The following is a 20,141-nucleotide window of genomic DNA, read 5'->3' on the forward strand; positions in this document are numbered from 1 at the left end:
GTAACTGCACAGTTTTGACAAATATATACATTCTTGTAACCATGCCACAGCTAAGGTATAAAATATCCTACTTTTAAGGACACTTTTTTTAGCCATCTGTACATCATCATCCTCAGAAGTCCCCCGTGCCCCTTTGCTGTCGGTCCCCTTCCCATTCCCTGGCAAACAGTAATCTGTTTTTCTGCCACCATGATCATGACTTTTTAAGAATTTCATATAAATGGATTTGTATATGACATTGTCTTTTATGTCTGGTTATTTCACTTCACATGTTTTTGAGATCCGTCAGCATTATTGTGTGTATCGATTGCCCCTTTTTTATTTATTTATTTATTTATTTTCTCTCATCGTGTTTCCTGTACCATTTTGAACATACAGAGCATAATTGTAATAACATTTTAACATCCTGCTAATACTGTCATTTCTGATCTTTTCTGTTGACATAAGGTCACATTTCCTGTTTATTTGAATGCCTGCAATTTTATTTTGTTGTTGTTGTTGGACACAGTACCTATTTTTTATTAATTTATTTTTATGTGGTGCTGAGAATCGAACCCAGAGCCTCACCACGTGCTAGGAGAGCGCTCTACTGCTGAGCCACAATCTCAGCCCCTGCAATTTTCTTTTATGTGTTGGACATAGTAAATTTTATACTGTCGTGTGCTGTATTTTATTGTATTCCTTTAGGTAATTTTGGACTTTTTTTCTTGGATCCTTTCAAGACTTGCTTTTAAGTATTGTTACAGTGGGTCAAGACCAATTTTTAGTCCAGGGCTAATTTAGTTCCATTTCTAAGGTGATGCTCTTCTGAGGACTCTGTTAGATGTGTTGTAAGATTCTCCCATTTTGATGGGTAAAAATAAAAAAAAATAAAAAAGCTCTGTGTGAGTGCTGTTTTCTGGTGGCCCTTTCTTTCCCCAGCATCTGATAGTTTCTCTCTCTCTCTCTCTTTAATATTTTGTTTAGTTGTAGATAGACACAATACCTTTATTTATTTTTATGTGGTACTGCAGGTTGAACCCAGTGCCTCTCATGTGCTAGGCAAGCGCTCTACCACTGAGCTATAATGCCAGCCCTGATAGTTTTCTTCTTGTGTATGCCTATCAATCAATACCCTTCCCAGGACTCAAGGAGACTGCCCCCTGTAGATCCCCATGTGCACTCTGCACATTCCTCCTCCTGTACACCCAAGATAGTCTAACCACCTTGGCCTCCCCAATTCTAATCACAACTGACAACTCTCCACTCCAAACCCAACTGTCCTCAACTGACAAAACTAGGTTCCCCTTCTCTGTGCATCAATCTAGTACCTGCCTCCAGGAAGCACAGAGCAACCTGAAGGTTTAGCTTGGTTTCCCTTCTCCCAGGCAGCATAGTCCTGCACTCCCTGTGTTGAGTGTCTAAAAACCACTGTGCTGTATTTTTTGTCCAGTCTTCTGCTGTTTATAGTAGGTGAATTTAATCCCTAGGATGCTATAATGACAGGAAGTGGGAGTCTCCTATGAAAGTAGAGTAAAGCATGTATTGATAGTACCTCAGAGAAAATAGGGTACTTGGCTCATCAGTTGTCAACATACTTAAATCTGACACACTTTAGTGTCTGCTCTTTGTAAGACATAGGACCTAACGTAAGTGTTGTTCCTTGGTGTTCATGGTAACTAGTCTAATCAAAGATTGACTGTTTTTCTCTGATGAACTTGTACATAAGGAATATTAATTCTGGGTTATTTTTGGCCAAATTATCTAGCATAGCTTTGCATGAATAATGAATATGTTAATATTCTCTCTCTCTCTTTTTTTTTTGGTGATGGGGATTGAACCCATGGCCTTATACATGCTGTGAAAATGCTCCACCACTGTGCCACATCCCCAGCTCCATCAGTATCCTACTTCTTTTTTTTTTAATATTTTATTAGTTATTACTGGAGCTTTATTTATTTATTTGTTTATATGTGGTGCTGAGAATTGAACCCAGTGCCTCATGCATGCGAGGCAAGCGCTCTACCACTGAGCTACAACCCCAACCCCATCAGTATCCTACTTCTAAGGACACTTTTTTTTAACCATCTGTACATTTGATTGCTTGATTATGCTTCGATATATGTGAGAAAATTACTGCAAATTTTTCTTATTCACAATTATTTACGGTTGAAAAGACCATTAAACATTTTTTAACCCTTTGTAAACTAATTTTTTTGATTTATTAAAAACAGAACAATTATTTGAACATTTCATAGATGGGCCAACCTTAGTGTCAACACTTGGCCAGATATTTAGTCAGTTAAATTAAAGAATAATTAAAGAAATGTGTTTTGATCTATTTGTATTTTAGGAAGATGAGTAAAATCAGATTTAAAATATGATTTTACTTTATGACATATAGACTGTTGTTGTCTGATTAGAGTTTTAAACAATGTGAAATGAAATGGTTAAGAGAAAAATTTGAGGTCTAAGTGGCTTTACCTGTGGACTTATGTGTAAAATGATTTAAACATAATTAGTTGGAATGAGTATTGAAATTGGAAGTTCTAGATTCTAGTGTCAGCTGTGCCTTTTACTGCTACTGGGTGATGTGGGCAAGTTACCTGAGACTCTTATAACTTCTAAAATGAAGATAATAAACATCCTACTTACTGTCAAGGATGTGTGGAGTGCTGAATTGCAGAAAAACAACATTCTTTGGGGATTCTAATATGTCATGGAAACTTTTGACATTAAACTTTATTTTTACATATTATGTAAAAACTACTATCAACAGTAAGAATGATAGATTGCAAAGTGAGGTATATTTATTACATTTCACATAGTTTATCATGCAAAAAAATGATGTTGAAATGGAAGAAACAAGCATAGGCCTATTTAGATAGAATGGCGATAGGAAGAGACTGCTGTATTTTTTTCCTCCTCCTTTTTCTTAGCATCATTTTGTTTTCTCTCCCACAATTTTCCAGGCAAAGAATGTGTGCAGCAGTTAGCCGAGAACACTAGGTATTTCAGGAGACGACTGAAGGAGATGGGCTTCATCATCTATGGAAATGAAGATTCTCCAGTGGTGCCTTTGATGCTCTACATGCCAGCCAAAATTGGGTATGTTTTATTGCAGGTCACTCAGTGGTCCTTCATTAGACTTAAGGCACCTGTGATAAAAGACTAGGGCTTATAGTTAGAAAAATTATCTTTTCTCCACTGTGTCCATTTGTTAGTTAGGCCATAGTTGACATAGTGGATCTAAATTGCAAGATGTGTAAACTTATTATCATTTCATTAAACAAATATCCAAGTTTAACACTGTCTTCCAGGTGCTTAGGATGGATGTGTGAACAAAACACAAAACATCTCTGTCCTACTTTCTTTTTTTTGGTTTTTTTGTTTGTGGAGCTTACGTTCTAGTGGGGCAACAGTCAGACAAATGTAGTCATTAGAAGATATTACACTATGTGTGCTCAAAGGTATTACGTGTATCGAAAAAAGAATAATGCAGGCTACATGTGGGGATTGAGAGGACCTGGTAGGTGTGCAGAAATAGCATTAAATAGGGGACAGGGAAAGCCTCGGTGGGAAGGGAAGATGAAATCTGAGCAAAGAGGAACAGTCTGTACAGAGGCCACATGCAGGGACATGCTTAGTCGGTTGAAGAATAGCCAAGTGGTCACTGGAGCTGGAGGACAGTGCCCAAGGGGGAGCAGTGGGCCATGAGGTCAGAAAGGTCGAGCGGAGCATGTTATTGGATATTTACCAGGTGTGCTGATTACCCCAGCTGCTTTGGTTTGTGTGAGATGTACATAATGGAAGCCCTCAACCTGGGACAGCTTTCTTTGTATTTGAGAAGTCCAGATGTACAATGAAACTAGAAGACATTTGAAAAGCAAATGAACAATAATTACATTGAATAATTATATCGAACAGTTGTATGCAAAATTACACTGGAGCTGTAGAATAAAGGAGTGATCTGCTTAGTATGGGTTCCATAAAAAAGGTACCTTGTTTTGATGTGTTTTTCTTTTTGATGGGGGATTGTTTTTGTTTGTTTTAATTATTTTTTCTTTTTTAGTTGTAGATGGACATAATGGCTTTTATTTTATTTGTTTATTTTTATGTGATGTCGGGAATCAAACCCAGTGCCTCACGAATGCTAGCCAAGCACTCTACCACTGAGCCACAACCCCGGGTGGGAGAGTGGGGTTGTTTTTTGAGGCAGGGTTTTGCTGTGTTGTCCAGGTTGGTCTTGAACTCCTGGGCTCAAGTAATCCTCCTACCTCAGCCTCCCAAGCACTGAAGGTATATCTTTTTGAATGGGTGAGTTTTGATCCAGATTTTTAGTATAAAATTAGAATAAGGATCATTTCTCCCATTTGCTTAAATTCATTAAGGGAGCAAATATTTATGTTTATCTTTGAATCCCCAGTATCCACCTCAGTCTCCAACACTCAGAAGGCACTCAGTAAATGTTTCTTGAAGTGAATATAAGAGAGAAAAATTAATTGGGGAGCCTAGAAGAATGATGATCCCAAAGACTATGAGAGAGAAGTTGGGAAGAGATGCTTACTAAGGGGAAAAGAAGAGTGCAGGTTTCAATACAGAATTAGAGGGAGTTGGCATTATGTCCTACAAAGAGAGTGTTGGGGAATCTTCTCCCAGTGGAATTATCACAGGTATACTTGAGCTATCAGATCTGAAGGACTCAATCTAGAACCCTTTGTTTAGAGAGGACTGTGCCTCATCTGTCTACACAGGTGAAACTGAAGACGGTGGAGGAGAACTGGGATGATGTGCTGGACAGTTAGGGAGCGTGATCAACAGATACGGGGAGCTTGGGCTCATCTGACCTGGGAGCATGGAGAAAGCTATGCAGGTGTTAGAGAGTAGGAAAAGACTGGCACTGATGTATTGCTAGATGTGCAGGATATTTTTCTCAAACAAGTATTGTGAAAAAATTAATGGAAAAGTAAAATAGAAATAAGGTAGGTCAATGAGGGAAAAACAGAACAGCATAATTTAATAAACAAAATTAAGTGAAAATTAGGATATGTTATTTAGTCAAGATTCGGATGTGGAGTAAGGCCATAGGACAGCTGACTTGGAGTGAGAGGTAGTGTGAGCAATTAGCCAAAGCCACTGGCCAGCTACCTGACAGAAACTAGAGGCCGCTTGCCGATTGGTCACTCTGCCAGCAGATCTGTGTCATGTTATAGCCAGTCCTCTCTATCTCCATAACCTTAAGACTATTGAAACTGCCAAGCTTAACATTTCTTTATTTGTTCTAATTAGTTATACATAGTAGCAGAATGCTACTTTCCGTTTCTCTGGTTGTGCACAGTGTAGAGTTGCATCACATGTGCAGTCATACATGTACCTAGGGTAATGATGTTCATCTCATTCCACCATCTTTCATACCCCCGTGCCCCCTCCCCTTCCCTCCCTCCCATTTGCCCAATCAGAGTTCCTCCTGTCTCCCCTCGCACCCCCCAAGCTTAACATTTTAAGGACCAGGTTTTTAATGCAAGTTTATTTTGAAGCCCTTGAACCACTGTTAATAACAAGGGTACTTTTTTTTAAGACTGTAATTATAAATCTCTTTAGGCAAACCCTATTACAACTGGTCTCTGCCAATTATATTCTTTTACCTTGTGAAGGAAATCATACAGAAGACCACCACCTTAGGATTGAATAAACGAGTTGTAAATTGTCAGTTTTAACTTTAGAAGAAGATAGAGGAAGTGATGTCTACATCACTAGAGTTTAAATCATTCCAGACAGCAAGACCTTTGCTTTATACTGTTCTTCATTTCTTTTCCTCATTTTCCCCTTTGTAGCGCCTTTGGACGAGAGATGCTAAAGCGAAACATTGGTGTAGTTGTGGTAGGATTTCCTGCTACCCCAATTATTGAGTCCAGAGCCAGGTTTTGCCTGTCAGCAGCTCATACCAAAGAAATACTTGATACGGTAAGTGGACACTTTCATCTTGGTGTAAACATGCCTTATACTAAAAGAACCCATGTATCACATACATGAAACCAATCATTTGTTGATCCGAATGTTTTCTGAGTACCTAAGACAGCAGTGGTGCCCAATGCTACTTAAAACTGCCATTTACAAGAGAACTACCAAGTGTGTAGCATCACACCAGATCCAGTGTCAACCAAACTCTGGAGAATTTTCCAGATTCATCATAGCATTCTGTCTCTATGGACTCCACAGTTGTGCAGTTCCCTTTCCATCCTGTCTGTCTCTGTTCCAAGCTTTCTGGTTATTGTCATGTATGTAGAATTTTCTATCTTAAGCTTTTTCTCCTCCTTGATTGGCTGAGTGCAACTCATTCTGTATATTTCCACTTAAAGGAAACTTGCTCAGGTCTTTTCCTCTTGATAAATAAGACTTTTATTTTTGTGTTGCTGGGGATCAAACCCAGGGCCTCATGCAGGATGGGCTAGGCAAATCCTCTACCACTGAGCTAGATTCCAGCCTTCCCATACATAAATCTGAAAGTTAGGAGCTAAGTCTCATTTTATATGTTCAGCACCTGTCACAGTGCCAAGTATAGTTGGGGCTCATAACTATTACTGAATTTAATTATTTATGATTTCAGTTTATTCTCATCTCTTGATATTGCCTCTTGATATGCTGTTGTTTCATATCTAAGATTTCAGTCTTCAAGTTTTTTAAACTTCATTTATTTATTTATATACATATGTATGTATGTGGTGCTGGGGATTGAACCCAGGGATTTGTGCATGCAAAGGCAAGCACTCTACTGAGCTATATCCCCAGGCCTTATTTATTTATTTTTATGTAATGCTGAGGATTGAATCCAGGACCTCATGTGCTAGGCAAGCACTCTATCATCGAGTTACAACCCCAGCCCTCGGTCCTTAAATTTTAAAGTTTTGTTTTCTGAACTGAGGTTATAGCTTAGTGGTAGAACACATGCTTAACATGCACAAGCCCTGGCTTCTATCCCCACTCTTCACCCCCCTGCCGCTGAAAACGTATGCTTTGTGCAAGTTCATAAAACTTTAGAATGTGACATCTGCAAAAAAAAAAAAAAATTGCTGGAAATATTAATTTCGGGGCTGGGGTTGTGGTTCAGAGGTAGAGCGCTTGCCTAGCATGCATGAGGCACTGGATTTGATCCTCAGCACCACGTAAAAATAAAAAAATAAAGGTATTGTGTCCATCCACCACTAAAAAATAAAAGTTAAAAAAAAAAGAAATATTTATTAATTGGTTTGAGATCTGATAATAATCCCAAAGAGTTTTTATATATTTTTTGTAAGGGGGAGCGTTACCAGGATTGAACTCAGAGGCACTCAACTACTGAGCCTCATTCCCAGCATATTGTGTATTTTATGTAGAGATAGTGTCTCACTGAGTTGCTTAGTGCCTCACTCTTGCTGAGGCTGGCTCTGAACTCAATCCTCCTGCCTCAGCCTCCAGAGCTGCTGGGATTACAGGCATGCGCCATCATGCCCCGCAAGAGTTTTTATACTGGGCTGGGGATGTGGCTCAAGCGGTAGCGCGCTCACCTGGCATGCGTGCCGCCCAGGTTCGATCCTCAGCACCACATACAAACAAGGATGTTGTGTCCGCCAAAAAAAACTAAAAAAAAAAAAAAATATATATATATATATATATATATATATATATATTTCTTTTTTTTTAAAGAGTTTTTATACTTTTAGAAGTTTATTATAATAATTTGACATTTTGTATTTCTAAACAGTGGAAGACTTTTTACTTCCTATTTCTACATAGCAGAATTTCTACAATTAAGAGTTTATTCTGCCAGGTACGGTGGCTCACACCTATAATCCCAGCACCTCAGGAGGCTGAGGCAGGAAGATAGCAAGTTCAAAGCCAGTCTCAACATCTTAGCAAAGCTCTAAATAATTCAGTGAGACCTTGTCTCTAAATAGAATATTAAAAAAAAAAAAAAAAAAGAATTGGACTGGGATGTTGCTCAGTGGTTGAGGGCCCATGGGTTCAATCCCCAATAAACCCCCCTCCCCCCGAAAAAAGAATTTATTCTACTGGGTAGTGGTCCATGCCTGTAATTCCAATGACTTTGGAGGCTGAGGTAGGAGGATTGCTTGGGCCTAGCTGGGGCAACATACTGAAAGTCCTTGTCTCAGAAGGAATCTTATAATCTAGATCTACTTGGACTACTGTGGGTTTGTTTGGATGGTTTCTGTTGCTAATCTTTTTCTTTTTTACATTAAGGAAGAAAGATTCTTCTGAAGTCAGAGTTTCTAAATGCCCTTTTCCTTTGTGTTATTAGTAAATCCTATGAATTTTTGTTTTAAATTAATAAATCCTATGTCAGAGGTCAAGGGTTCAGTGGTTAATAGTTTCTCCCAGCTAAAATTTAAGCTTAAATTGCTTCCCTGTGAGTTTCATTTAAATCTCTTCTCAGAGGTACCACTGTCCTGATAACATATTGAAGCCCAGCTCTTATTTGTTTTTTATATTTTTCACATTTTTTTCTTCTGCTGAAATACATAAGGAATGCTATTGATGTCCTTTTTCTCTCTCAAAATACTGATTTTTAAAAATTAAGTTTGAGAACAGATGAATGTGTCTTCTTACTAATAATCAGCTCTGAAATATAAGATATACATTGTCATACAAAATTGTAGCAACAAGATTAAGCAGGTTTACGCAGTGTCACAGAATTTGGGAAGTCACAGTCAGACAGTGTATTTCCTTTCCTACCGAGCATATCCTAGCCATTACATGTATACACATATAACCTTTATCCTGCATACCAGCTATTCACAAGTCATTATTTCTGGTCAGCCTGAGGCCTTGTTCAAAAACAGCTCTTCCCATAGCTGTGTGTGGTCTGGTTTGAGTGAATGCACTGGACACACCAACCTTACCATCATTGTTTTGGGCCCAGTAAACCATCAAGCGTGCCTGCGTCCTGCTGTCCCTGACTGACGTCTGCCTCATCTGCTGTGTCTTAGGCTTTAAAGGAGATAGATGAAGTTGGGGACCTGCTACAGCTGAAGTATTCCCGCCACCGGCTGGTGCCTCTACTGGACAGGCCCTTTGATGAGACCACATATGAGGAGACAGAAGACTGAGCCTTTCTGGTGCTCCCTAGAAGAACTCTCTCACCAAGGACAGTGTGGCCTTTCTGAGCCAGTTCCAGGAACCACACTTCTGTGGCCATCTCACATGAAAGACATTTCCTCAACTACTGAAGGTGGCCACCTCCGCTCTAAGTGGCATTTTGTAAATAGTAAAAACAAAAAACTGCTTCACATCCTTTCTTTGCTAAAAACCACCTTTAAAAAAAAAAGTGATTCACTTTGTCCATTAAAAACATGTTTTATTTTATAGCTCTTCTACTTGTGAAGTCATGCTGGCTCTTGCCTGTCTGGCTAACCACCCAGGCTTTGCCCTCTCTAGCACTTTGCAGGCTTGGGTCCAGCAAGGCTTGCTGCTGGCCCTGGCTCTCCAGCCAAGAGACTCCCCCGGCCCTCCTCCCCCTGGGAGCAAGTGCCTTCCACATTTTTCCCTCCAGGTCTTTGAGGCTGCCCACCTTGAAATCCTTATTTAACTGGTCAAGTAATCAACCAAAGTCATAACTTTATTCATAAGTTTAGCCTTTTAAGAAAAACAGTAAACGATGATAGTGCCAACTGTGTAACTGGTGGGGGGCTCCCAAGACCTTGATCTTATTCCATTTTTTGTTCTGGTTACCAGATGATTTTTTTCTTTATCTAATATTTCTTCATATGGTCACAGTCTGAGAGTGTGTCCAAATTCTAAGTGCTTTTTCGTGCTTTCAAACTCTAACCCTGACATCTCCCACCTCTTACTGAAAACACACATCATTTTGGAGGCCCAATCCCTGCCTAGTCAGGCCTGTCTGATGAAGGTGATGGCCTCCTCCTCACTGATCACCATGTTGTGAATGAGGCTGCTCCATGGTGAAGGCTCTGCTGGCAGGTGGTGTGGCAAGAGTTGGTACCTCCAGGATGGTTGTGGTTGGGTTTCTGCCTCCTTTCTACTTTTCAAAATCATGACAGCCTCTGACTGGGCCTGGGACCAGATTAGGATTTAAACTGATATAGGAAAATGTTGGTCAATCCTTGCTCAGAAATCATTTATCATGTTTCTATTTCAGGATTAAAGTTATTAATTTAACCCTTTTAGAAGCTGACCCACTTAAAATTATTCTTTTGAATTCTAGTTCTTTTATTTTTGATGTCCTCAAACAATTTTAACCTGGCTTATGGAGCTAGATTTTCCCTGTGCTTCCATTGTATAGAATTTTCTTTTTTCTGAGAAATTCTAATAGGAAATCAGATCTATTATATTTCTGAGAAATTCTAATAGGAATCTGATCTATTTCCTAAACTGGAATGTCCCCTATTTTGACTGTTTTCATACTGTAACCAGGTAAGGGAACTTCTTTCAGAAAGCTTTATACTGCTTGACCAAAGAACATACCTGAGAATCACCATTTTAAAGTTTTTAATTTTTCTTCAACCAAAGCTCAAGTGAAGAGAACATTTGGCTTTATTGTACCCAAAATCAGTTTGTCTTTTAGTAGCCATCAAGTATTATAGGAGAAGGATTGGGAACAGAATGAAAAAAACAGTGGATGAAAGTTGTTTTGCAGATCTGATTTTGAAATTGCTCCTTTTATTAGTAAAGATTCCCAGTCCACATCCTGTGTCTCCCCATCAGCTGTGGCATGTTGTGCAGATGCACGTGGTGGAAGATATCAGCAACGTCGTTGTTTGTGCAGTTTTGTTTTCATGTCCCAAGTGTAAGTTATCTTTGGTCATTCAGCGTCTGAGAGCTTTAAGCCCTTGCGATATTCCAAAGTTTTATATCACTTTTTTTAGAAAACAGACAAGGGTGAATAAAAGAACTAAGGAGAGATGCAGGGAATATATTTAGCATGTCCAAGTTAAAGTAAAAGAAAGACTACGGTGACTAAAATAACTAGCCTGTAAAATTAAGTACACTGCTAACCTTTGCTGCGCATCTAATTCCCCACTCTAGAATTGGTCTGCAATACCAGATAGCTTTTGCATTGCAGTTACTAATTAAAGATGTAGGTGTAGGGTTTGCAGAAGTCACAAACTTTAATCAATGAACTTATCTGCTAGTCTTTTTTTTTATTTTGGCTTGCACAAAGTTACTGCAAATTAAAATGTCAGTATGGGCATTTAAAATTATAAACACACATGTCACTTTGTTGATGAGAAGTTGTTTCAGGATAAATGTAATTAAGAGTTTATTTTGAAGAGACAAAATTCCTGTGATCTATCCAGGATCTTTGTACTTTGTAGAGGACAAAATGTTATATGTATATTGCATGTGGCTGGTTGTCTCTACTTAATTGTAATATAAATTTGGGGGGTCCAGTTATATCCTACATATCATTAATTATCCAACTTCTTGGGGAAGTACAAGGGTATATAAATACAGTCATACTCATTGAGAATGATCACAAATCTGGGATAAGCAAATATTGTTTAGTACAATTTGACATGGCCTGATGCAAGAATCTGGTGGGATTGAAACTGGCCATGGTAGCACATGCCTATAATCCAAGCTACTTGGGAGGCTGAGGTGTAAGGATTCCAAGTTTAAGATCAGCGCGGACAATTAGCAAGACCCTCTCAAAAAAAAAAAATTAAGGGGCTGGGGGTCTGTCTCAGTGGTAAATGCCCCTGGATTCAAACTCTAATACCACACACACACAGAGAAAAAAAAAAAAAAACATATTGTACTTCAAATAGGTTGCAGTTAACCATTCCTACCAAAACTGGTGATGTGAGTCAGTTGATAGAGGTTGGACTAATACTTTTTCTTGCCCTTCTTTGTTGCATTGACTTTATTCATTTCAGGTGTAGAGTTATTCATATGATCATATCAGAAACCAGGAAGTGTACAGCTAGGAGACACAAAATCACATACACATAATGGCCTAAGTAGCAGTTTCTCCTAACTCTTTTTTTTTTTTAACCCAAGGGCATTCAACCACTGAGCCACACCCCTATTCCTTTTTACTGTTTATTTTGATTCAGGGTCTCACTAAGTTGGTTAGGATCTCACTAATTTGCTGAGGCTGGCTTTAAACTTGTGACACTCCCACCTGTGCCTCCCCAAGTGACTGGGATTATAGGTGTGCTCTACTGTGTCCAGCTCTCCCATCTTTATTTTAAAAGCTTTATCCTAGCAGGTGACAAGGAATTTGAAGCACTTTTTTTTTTCTTTTGAGCACTTTAAAATCTTTTTTTTTTTTTTTTTGCTTTAGATTAAAAAAGAAAATCCCTTTTAAAAACAGATTCTAGTCCTCAGAACTCCTCAATACTGCTTGTTTGAAGAATCCAGCCACTTAGTCACTATCTTAAACTCATTGGGGGAAGATTTCAAACAGTGAAAATCAGCGTCTTCCTCAAGTAGACACAGAAGGTGGACAGGAACCTCTTACACGGCTTGCCCCACTCCCATTCAGAGGCCAAGGAATGGAACATTTTCCTACTGAGTTGTCTCTATAATCCTTCTCTTCATTTGGCCTGCCTTTCTTTCTATATCTTCCAGTTCTTGATTTCTTTTTATTTCTTTTTTTTTTTTAAACAATTCTAGCTCCAGAGAAACTGATATATATGGTGGTGCTGGGCTTGGGCTCAATAGCTCAGACACCCTGGTCCTCCTTGTACACTCAGCCTTATGTTTCAAGAGGAGGCAGGGGACTATTCCATCCCTCCTTAATTAAGGGGTCCTGTATCTAAGTTTCTCACAGCTGATGTGGTCCAGCTGAACTGTCAGTGTGTGATACCCTTTGCTTCCCACCTATTAGTGAAAACCAGGCAGAGTAGCTTACTTGGAGAGATTTCTGACTTCACAGGGGAAAGGGGAAATGATGATCTACCACGACCTCCCTGTTCTCTCTTTTCTAAATCAGGGAGGATTTCTGGTCCCCCCAAATACTGGATTGGAACAGTGTAGAATTGCTGGTCACAGCATGGCAGCAGAGAGAGACCCTGGCTAATTCTTATTTTGTAAAGAATTGCAGTCTTGTGCCAAACCCACCTAAAAATGGCTAAATGCAATTGTTCTCTTGTATGGGAAATTGTTAAGACCTGACTTTAGGGTCCCTTTTCTCTCCTGATGTTCTAGATAAGCCACAATGGATTTTATTCTGTTTGCTTCAACTGTGTGGTTAGAACAAGAGGGACAGCAGTGTTTTTTTCTTTTCTCAGAGCCTGTACTCAACAGAGATCAGAAATTGGTGAGCATTTCACACGGGTATGGAGTCAACTTAGCCCAAAGGGGTTGTGGAATGTGGTAAAAGTAGTATGAAAATCTAGGACTCTTCTTGGCTGCCTAGCTAAGAATCTATCTATAGATTTGTTTGTTTTTTCAGGGTGGGAGTGCTAATCCGTTTATTTTCCTGGCCCCAGAACCTGTAGGTGTGCTGCTACCTGCTTAACACAGAAGCTCAGTACGCAGCAGGCATCTCAGTCCATTCAGCCAGGTACCAAAGTACCTTCCATGTGGAGAAAAGCGTGTCCCTTCCTCTCCTCCGCTTTGCTCACATGAAATGTGCGTCGGGCTCCGAGCCAGTTGCTGTGTGTCTAGCCAGAGAACTGACTTAGAGGGCTGGCTTCCGCCTCACACAGGAGAAACACTAGGGCTTGCCAGTGATCCCCTGGCTTTACTTGTATACAAAATGCTGCTGTTCCTTTGTCATTTCCAGTGACTTCTGTTTTCCAAGCAGCTTTTTGCTATGGAGTCTTTTCTAGGGAAGGAAAAAAGGGGGACTAGTTTGCTTCCCTCGTTAAAATGGTCATTCTTGTCTTCCCTGCAGAGTCTGGAAATATCCCATTCCCAGTCCACTCTGGTGCCATGAGCTGTGGATAGGTTTTGTTTACTGGGTAGCATACATGATAAATGGCCTTAAGCTGTTATTCTTTCTGGTATGATGAGTTCTATTAAACTGACCCTAAAGAATTCAATGGCTCCTACGCTGTGTTCTTAATGAAGCAATACCCAAAGCTCTGTTCTTCTGAGGCAGTGGTGAGGGGGTTGAATGAAAGCTACAAACCAGGGCAGCACCCTGACATCGTGCTTTCTCAGCGTCTGCTTTGTTGCCGTGGACGTGGTGAGTGGGTCCGTCCACAAGGAGACTTGAGCCAGCTCAAAGTTTGCTTTTTCCAACTCAGTTTCCATGTTTCTTATGCAAAACTTGGTTGCTTGGCCTAAAACTTCCTGGGAAGTAGGGGCCATACCACTGACCAGGGTGGAGTGGCGGCTTGTCTTCATTCGTAGTGTTGTTACTTTGGTTAGAATCCTAAGAGCTTCCTTGCTGGCTCTTTACAGGACACTGGGAATCGCCCTGTCAGTTCAGCCAACAGGCCCCCCCCCCCACCATCTTGATGATCCCTTTCTGACAAAGGCAGCTAACAGTAAGGGAAGGAGGAAAGAGAAGAGGAAATGCTGATGGGAGGCCGAGATCTTATTCGTTGGTCCATGTTTTTCCACTGACCAAGTTACTTGTAAACTGGAATTCACAAGGTGTGCTGTGATGACCCCTTTCCTTTGCTGTAATGTTCATATAGTCTGGGAAAGGAAAAGAAGGGGAAGTGTAAATAAAATTTTTTTAAATTTTAGTAATGTGTTAAAATGTCACTCTTCCATACCCTGCCTTTTTGCCAGATGATGATTTTTTATTTTTATTTTTTATTGGATGACTGTGAAGTTATAAATAATGAGTTAGGGTGGTGTATCAATTTTGAGAGTGCATGTTAAGATCTAAAGGGGAACTATTTGAGATGACTTAAGAATCATCCCATGCAAATATATATTGTTTTGCCCTAATAAAATGTTCATAAAGATATATCTGCCTTTATTCATTTAAATAAGAAATATCGAGAGCTCTATCTCTGTGCCATCAAGTACACGGAACATTATCAATCATAGCAATGAATAGATATGCTTCCTACCTTCCAGTAAACAAGCGCACAAACAGATACATCATTTTATAAACACTAAAGACTGTTGAGGAGGGCTGGGGATGTGGCTCAAGTGGTAGCGCGCTCGCCTGGCATGCGTGCAGCTGGGGTTCAATCCTCAGCACCACATACAAACAAAGATGTTGTGTCCGCCAAAAACTAAAAAATAAATATTAAAAAAAAAAAGACTGTTGAGGAAAAGTAAAAGATTGTACGCAGTTTCTGGTTTAGACAGGTGACAAGAAAACCTGTCTGAAGAAGCAGAGGATCTAAAAGAAAGTCTCAGTAAAGAAAAGAGCTCAATAAGCAAATGGGTAGTGGTGAAGCCAGAAAGGCGGCGGCAGAGGCTGGCCACCCTGGACTTTGTGGGTCAGGGTGAGGGGTTTCTCTTAATGCACAGGAAACCAGTGAAATATTTAAGCATTGGAAAAGATGACCACTAATTTTTTTTTTTTTTTGTAGATACAGGTTGACAAAATTTTTATGGAGGTATAAAGGAATACAGTCAAAACAATTTTGAGAAGGGACTTAAGAATACCTATAAAGCTACAGAATGCTGTTGCCTTTGGAATGGTCATAAAGATCAGTAAAATAATAGTGTTCAGAAATAGACCCATACATATATGGTCAGTTGATTTTTAACAAAGGTTCCAAGGTAATTTGGTGGGGAAAATACAGTTATTTCAACTACTGGTGCTGAAACAGCTAAATGTCCACAAGGGAAATGAACTCAAACCTTATATATGATAATTAAATCATAAACCTGAAATATGCTGATAAAAATTCTAGAACTTCTAGAAGGAAATAGAAAAAGACTTTAAAACTACAGACTGATTAAAAAAAAATTCACAATACAAGTGTTTCATAAAGGATTTCTATCCAGAAAATATATAAAGAACTGTTAAAACTCAGTAAGGGTATCCAAAAATAAGGGAAAAATTTTAATAAACATTGCACTAAAAAGTATATACAAATGGCCAGTTAGCACATGAAAAAATGATCATCACTATTGATATGACAATAAAATCCCACACACCCCAATAAGAATGGCTAAAATAAAATGAATTGCAATATTAAGTGTAAACGAAGATGTGGAACAATGAAGGATCACATAGGATGCTCATGGGTACTTGATTTGGGGGGAGAGGATACTGGGGATTGAACTCAGGGGCATTTGACCACTGAGCCACATCCCCAGTCCTACTTGGTATTTTATTTAGAGACAGTGTCTCACTGAGTGCTTAGCACCTCTCTTTTGCTGAGGCTGGCTTTGAACTCTCCATCCTCCTGCTTCAGCCTCCTGAGCTGCTGGGATTACAGGCATGCACCACCACACCTGGCCTTTAGTTTCTTTTTTTTTTTTTTTGTACTGGGGATTGAACCCAAGGTCACTTAACCACTGAGCCACATCCCCAGACCTTTTATACATATATAAAATACATATATATTTTTTTCTCTCTCTTTTTTCTCACTAAGTTGCTTAGGGCCTTGATAAGTTGCTAAGGCTGACTTTGAAATTGCAATCCTCCTGCCTTCGCTCCTGAACCACTGATATTACAGGCATGCGCCACTGTGCCCAGCTTGGCAGCAATTATTACAGGTATTTATTTACCTAAAAAAAATGAGAGCATGCCCACAAAAGGACTTTTACTTGAATATTCATAGCTGCTTTATTCATAATAACCCCAAGGAGAAAAGTACCCGAAAGCATTTTGGCAAATGGATAAATAAATTGTATGCTCTTATTGTGCAATGGTAATCAGCAATGAAAGGAACAAATTACTGATACCAGTTACTGATGGGTGAGTCTCCAAAGCATGCTAAAGGATGACTACACAAAAGAATAGATAAATATGATTCCCACTGATAAGAAATCCTAGAAAAGGCAAACTAACCTTTGGTGACACAGCACAGGGGTTATAAGTTGCCAGCAGCCCAGGTTAGGAGGTGGGATTAACCATACAAAGGGTTTGTTTTCAAAAACGAGGCAATTTTAAAAACATAAAATCATGACTTTCTTATAAAAATAAATGCATTAAAGATTCTATTTAACTCATTAATAAGGAAATTGGTGAGGAATACCTACAACCTACAGAGCAATAGCTCAAAAGCAGAAAGACTAGAACCAGAGAACCCAGGTAGACAATGCAATTTTCCACTAATGCACAATTTGATTTTTATTCACAGTACACAGAAGGAAATTAGAGTCACAGCAAGGTCTTTCATTTGTCAAAACTCTGAACTGTACAATTAAAATAGATATGTTTTATTATATGTAATTTTTACCTCATGAAATGGATTTAAAAAAAAAAAAAGTTTCATGGAGAGGGGAAGGAAAAGTGGGCCCAGCAAGACCTATTAGACTAAGAGGTCCACAGAAAGCAGGGAGGGGCTTAGAGTGGAGTGACTGATTGATTGACATGAAGACAGATACTCATGAATGAAGGAGCTCTTCAAAGTCTGAGTTTAATCTGGTGGAAGGTGTCAAAGTGTGGCGAAAATATAAGCTGGATGTGAAAGTATTTTTACCAAAGGGGGGAAAAAAAAACAAAACCTAAAACAGAACAAAGCTACATAGCATTAGTTCTAGTAAATATAGTGTAGCAGGTGCTCAAAACCTGGGTTTCTTTTGGCTTAGATTTGAGAGTGTGCCATTGTTTTAGTCAGTTCTTTTTGTTTGTTTGCTACTGTGACCAAAACACCTGACAAGAACAATTTTAGTGGAGGAAGTTTGTCACCCATAATTTCAGAGGCCTCAGTCCTCAGTGGAGCCCAAGGTGTGGCAGAAGAAAGCAGCGAGGACAGGATCCCAGGAAGCAGAGAAAGGGAGCATTCCCCTCACTAAGGACAAAATAAAAACCCCAAGGACATACACCCCAATGACCCAGCTCCTCCAGGCACACCCAGCCTTCTTACAGTTACCACCCAGTTAATCCCTATCAGGGGGATTAATGCGCTGATTAGGTTAAGGCTCTCATAACCCAGTCATTTCACATCTAAGCTTTCTTGCATTGTCTTACACATGAATTTTTTGGGACATCTCATATAGAAACCATAATGTTCTGCTCCTGGTCCCTAAAAGCTCATGCCATCTCATAATTCAAAATATATTTAAGCCATTTTCAAGAGTCCCCATGGTCTTAAAAGGATTGCCCAAAAGTCCAAGTTCAAAGTCTCAACCTAGACACAGGGTAAACTCTCAGCATGAGTCCCCATAAAAAACAAAATCAAGTTATGGGTACCCAATATATACAGACATAGAGTAAATATTTCCATTCCACAAGGGAGAAATAGGGGCATAGAAAGAAGAGATGGGACCAAAGCAAGACCAAAGTTCGGCTGGGCAAACAAGTCCTGTAGCTCCATGGCCAACATCTGGAGCACACAGCACCATGAGGTTCTCTCCAAAGGGCGTGTGTAACTTTGCCCCTCTGGCTTGGGTGGTTGCAGTACACATGGCCTTTCTCTTGGCTTGTCTCTGCTTGGTTCCTGCAGCTTTCCTGGGCATACCTTCCACGGTACTGGCATTTCTTAATCCCAGGGGTCTCCATGCAGCTTTGGCCTCCTCATATCTCCACACATGGGGGCTGCCCACAGGGACTCCATCCAACCCTGCTGCACTTGGCCTGGCCTCCCAGGCCTTCCTTTGAAATCTCAGTGGAAGCCTCCATGAACCCCTAACTCCAGCATCCTGCATTCCTGCAGAACCATCACCACATGTTGATGCCAAAGGTTGCTGCCATCTAGAGCAATAGCCAAGACTCTGGGGACTAGGGATACAGCAGCCTCTGAGTTCCTGGGCAGCTGAGCATGGTGAAATTTTCTAAGCCCCCTTGTGCAAATAGGGTGCTCCACTGGTCTCTGCTCAAAGGAATTTTTACTTTTGTGCCCTTGAGCCTGAGATGGGTATGGTCTTTTCAGTTCCTGAGATGCCCTCAAGCCATGATTCCTATTGTCTTTGGGTAAAATGTTTAGTGTTTCTCTAGTGACTAGTCTTTAACAACCACACCTTTCTTAGCCCCAGTTTTCCTGAAGTTTTCTGGCCAAACTCCAAGTTTTTCAAATATTTTTGCTTTGCTTTTTGCTCCTGAATATCACAATAAACTTGGCTAAAAAACCACCAGCAATATCCATGCTATCACCATAGCTGAATGCTATGATGCTTAGAACTTTCTTCTGCCAAATTAAGAAATACGTCACCTTTAAATTCAGCCTTACAAAAAGTCTCAGAACATGGCCAAAGTGCAGACAATTTCTTAGTCAGAATGCACCACGAATGGCCTTTAGTCCAATCTCCCAGAGAGTCCTCTTTTTCCTCTGAAACCTCATGAACCAAGTCTTTACTGTCCACAGTCCTATGGGCATTCTGGTCTTCTACGCTCCCACCAGAACTGTCTATCAAAGTCCACCTACAACATTCTAAAGCTTTTCCAACTTTCATCATTAAACTTTCCAAAATTCCTCCCACAAATTCCAAAAAGCTCCAAAAGCTTCTGAGTCACACGGTCAGGTCAAAAGCAAAAGCAACAACTCCACTTCTAGGTACCAATTTCTTTTTGTTGTTGTTTAATATTTATTTTTCAGTGGATCTTTATTTTATCTATTTATTTATTTATATGTGCTGCTGAGGACTGAACCAAGGGCCTCATACATGCTAGGCAAGCGCTCTACCACTGGGCCACAACCCCAAGCCTATTGTTAGTTTCTATTGAGTACAATTTAATGAAATTTCCTCAGATTGCAATTTTTTTATACACAACAGTATATTTTGACATATTATACATATACGGGGTACAGCTTCCCATTCTGGTTGAACATAATGTGGAGTTACATTGGTCGTGTATTCATATATGAACATAGGAAAGTTATGTCTGATTCATTCTACTGTCTTACTCCCATTCCCCCTCATTTCCCTTCATTTCCTTCGGTCTAATCAAAATACTTCTATTCTTCCCTACCCCCACCCTTAATGTAAGTTAGCATTTGCATATCAGAGAAAACATTTGGACTTTGGGTTTTTTGGATCGGTTTATTTCACTTAGAATGATAATCTCCAGTTCCATCTATTTACCAGCAAATGCCATCTTTTCATTTATATTTATGGCTGAGTAATATTTCATGGTGTATACATACACCACATTTTCTTTATCCATTCATCTG

The 20,141-nt window shown here is 39.7% G+C and overlaps 1 protein-coding gene across 1 annotated transcript in view; it reads left to right on the plus strand.

The window, feature by feature from the left end:
- Sptlc2 (serine palmitoyltransferase long chain base subunit 2) overlaps positions 1–14,866 on the plus strand; it is a 112,089-nt gene extending 97,223 nt beyond the window's left edge. Inside the window, exons 10-12 of the mRNA XM_058577869.1 lie at positions 2,952–3,087; positions 5,814–5,943; positions 8,964–14,866. Of these exons, the coding sequence (XP_058433852.1) occupies positions 2,952–3,087; positions 5,814–5,943; positions 8,964–9,083 (386 nt within the window). The 3' untranslated portion in view covers positions 9,084–14,866. The remainder of the gene's footprint in view (positions 1–2,951; positions 3,088–5,813; positions 5,944–8,963) is intronic.
- Positions 14,867–20,141: the final 5,275 nt, after the last annotated feature.

Source organism: Marmota monax, unplaced genomic scaffold, assembly GCF_021218885.2.
Source record: "Marmota monax isolate L192 unplaced genomic scaffold, Marmota_monax_Labrador192_F-V1.1 WCK01_AAM20220418_F8-fsc00017, whole genome shotgun sequence".
In the NCBI taxonomy this organism is placed as follows: Eukaryota; Metazoa; Chordata; class Mammalia; order Rodentia; family Sciuridae; genus Marmota; species Marmota monax.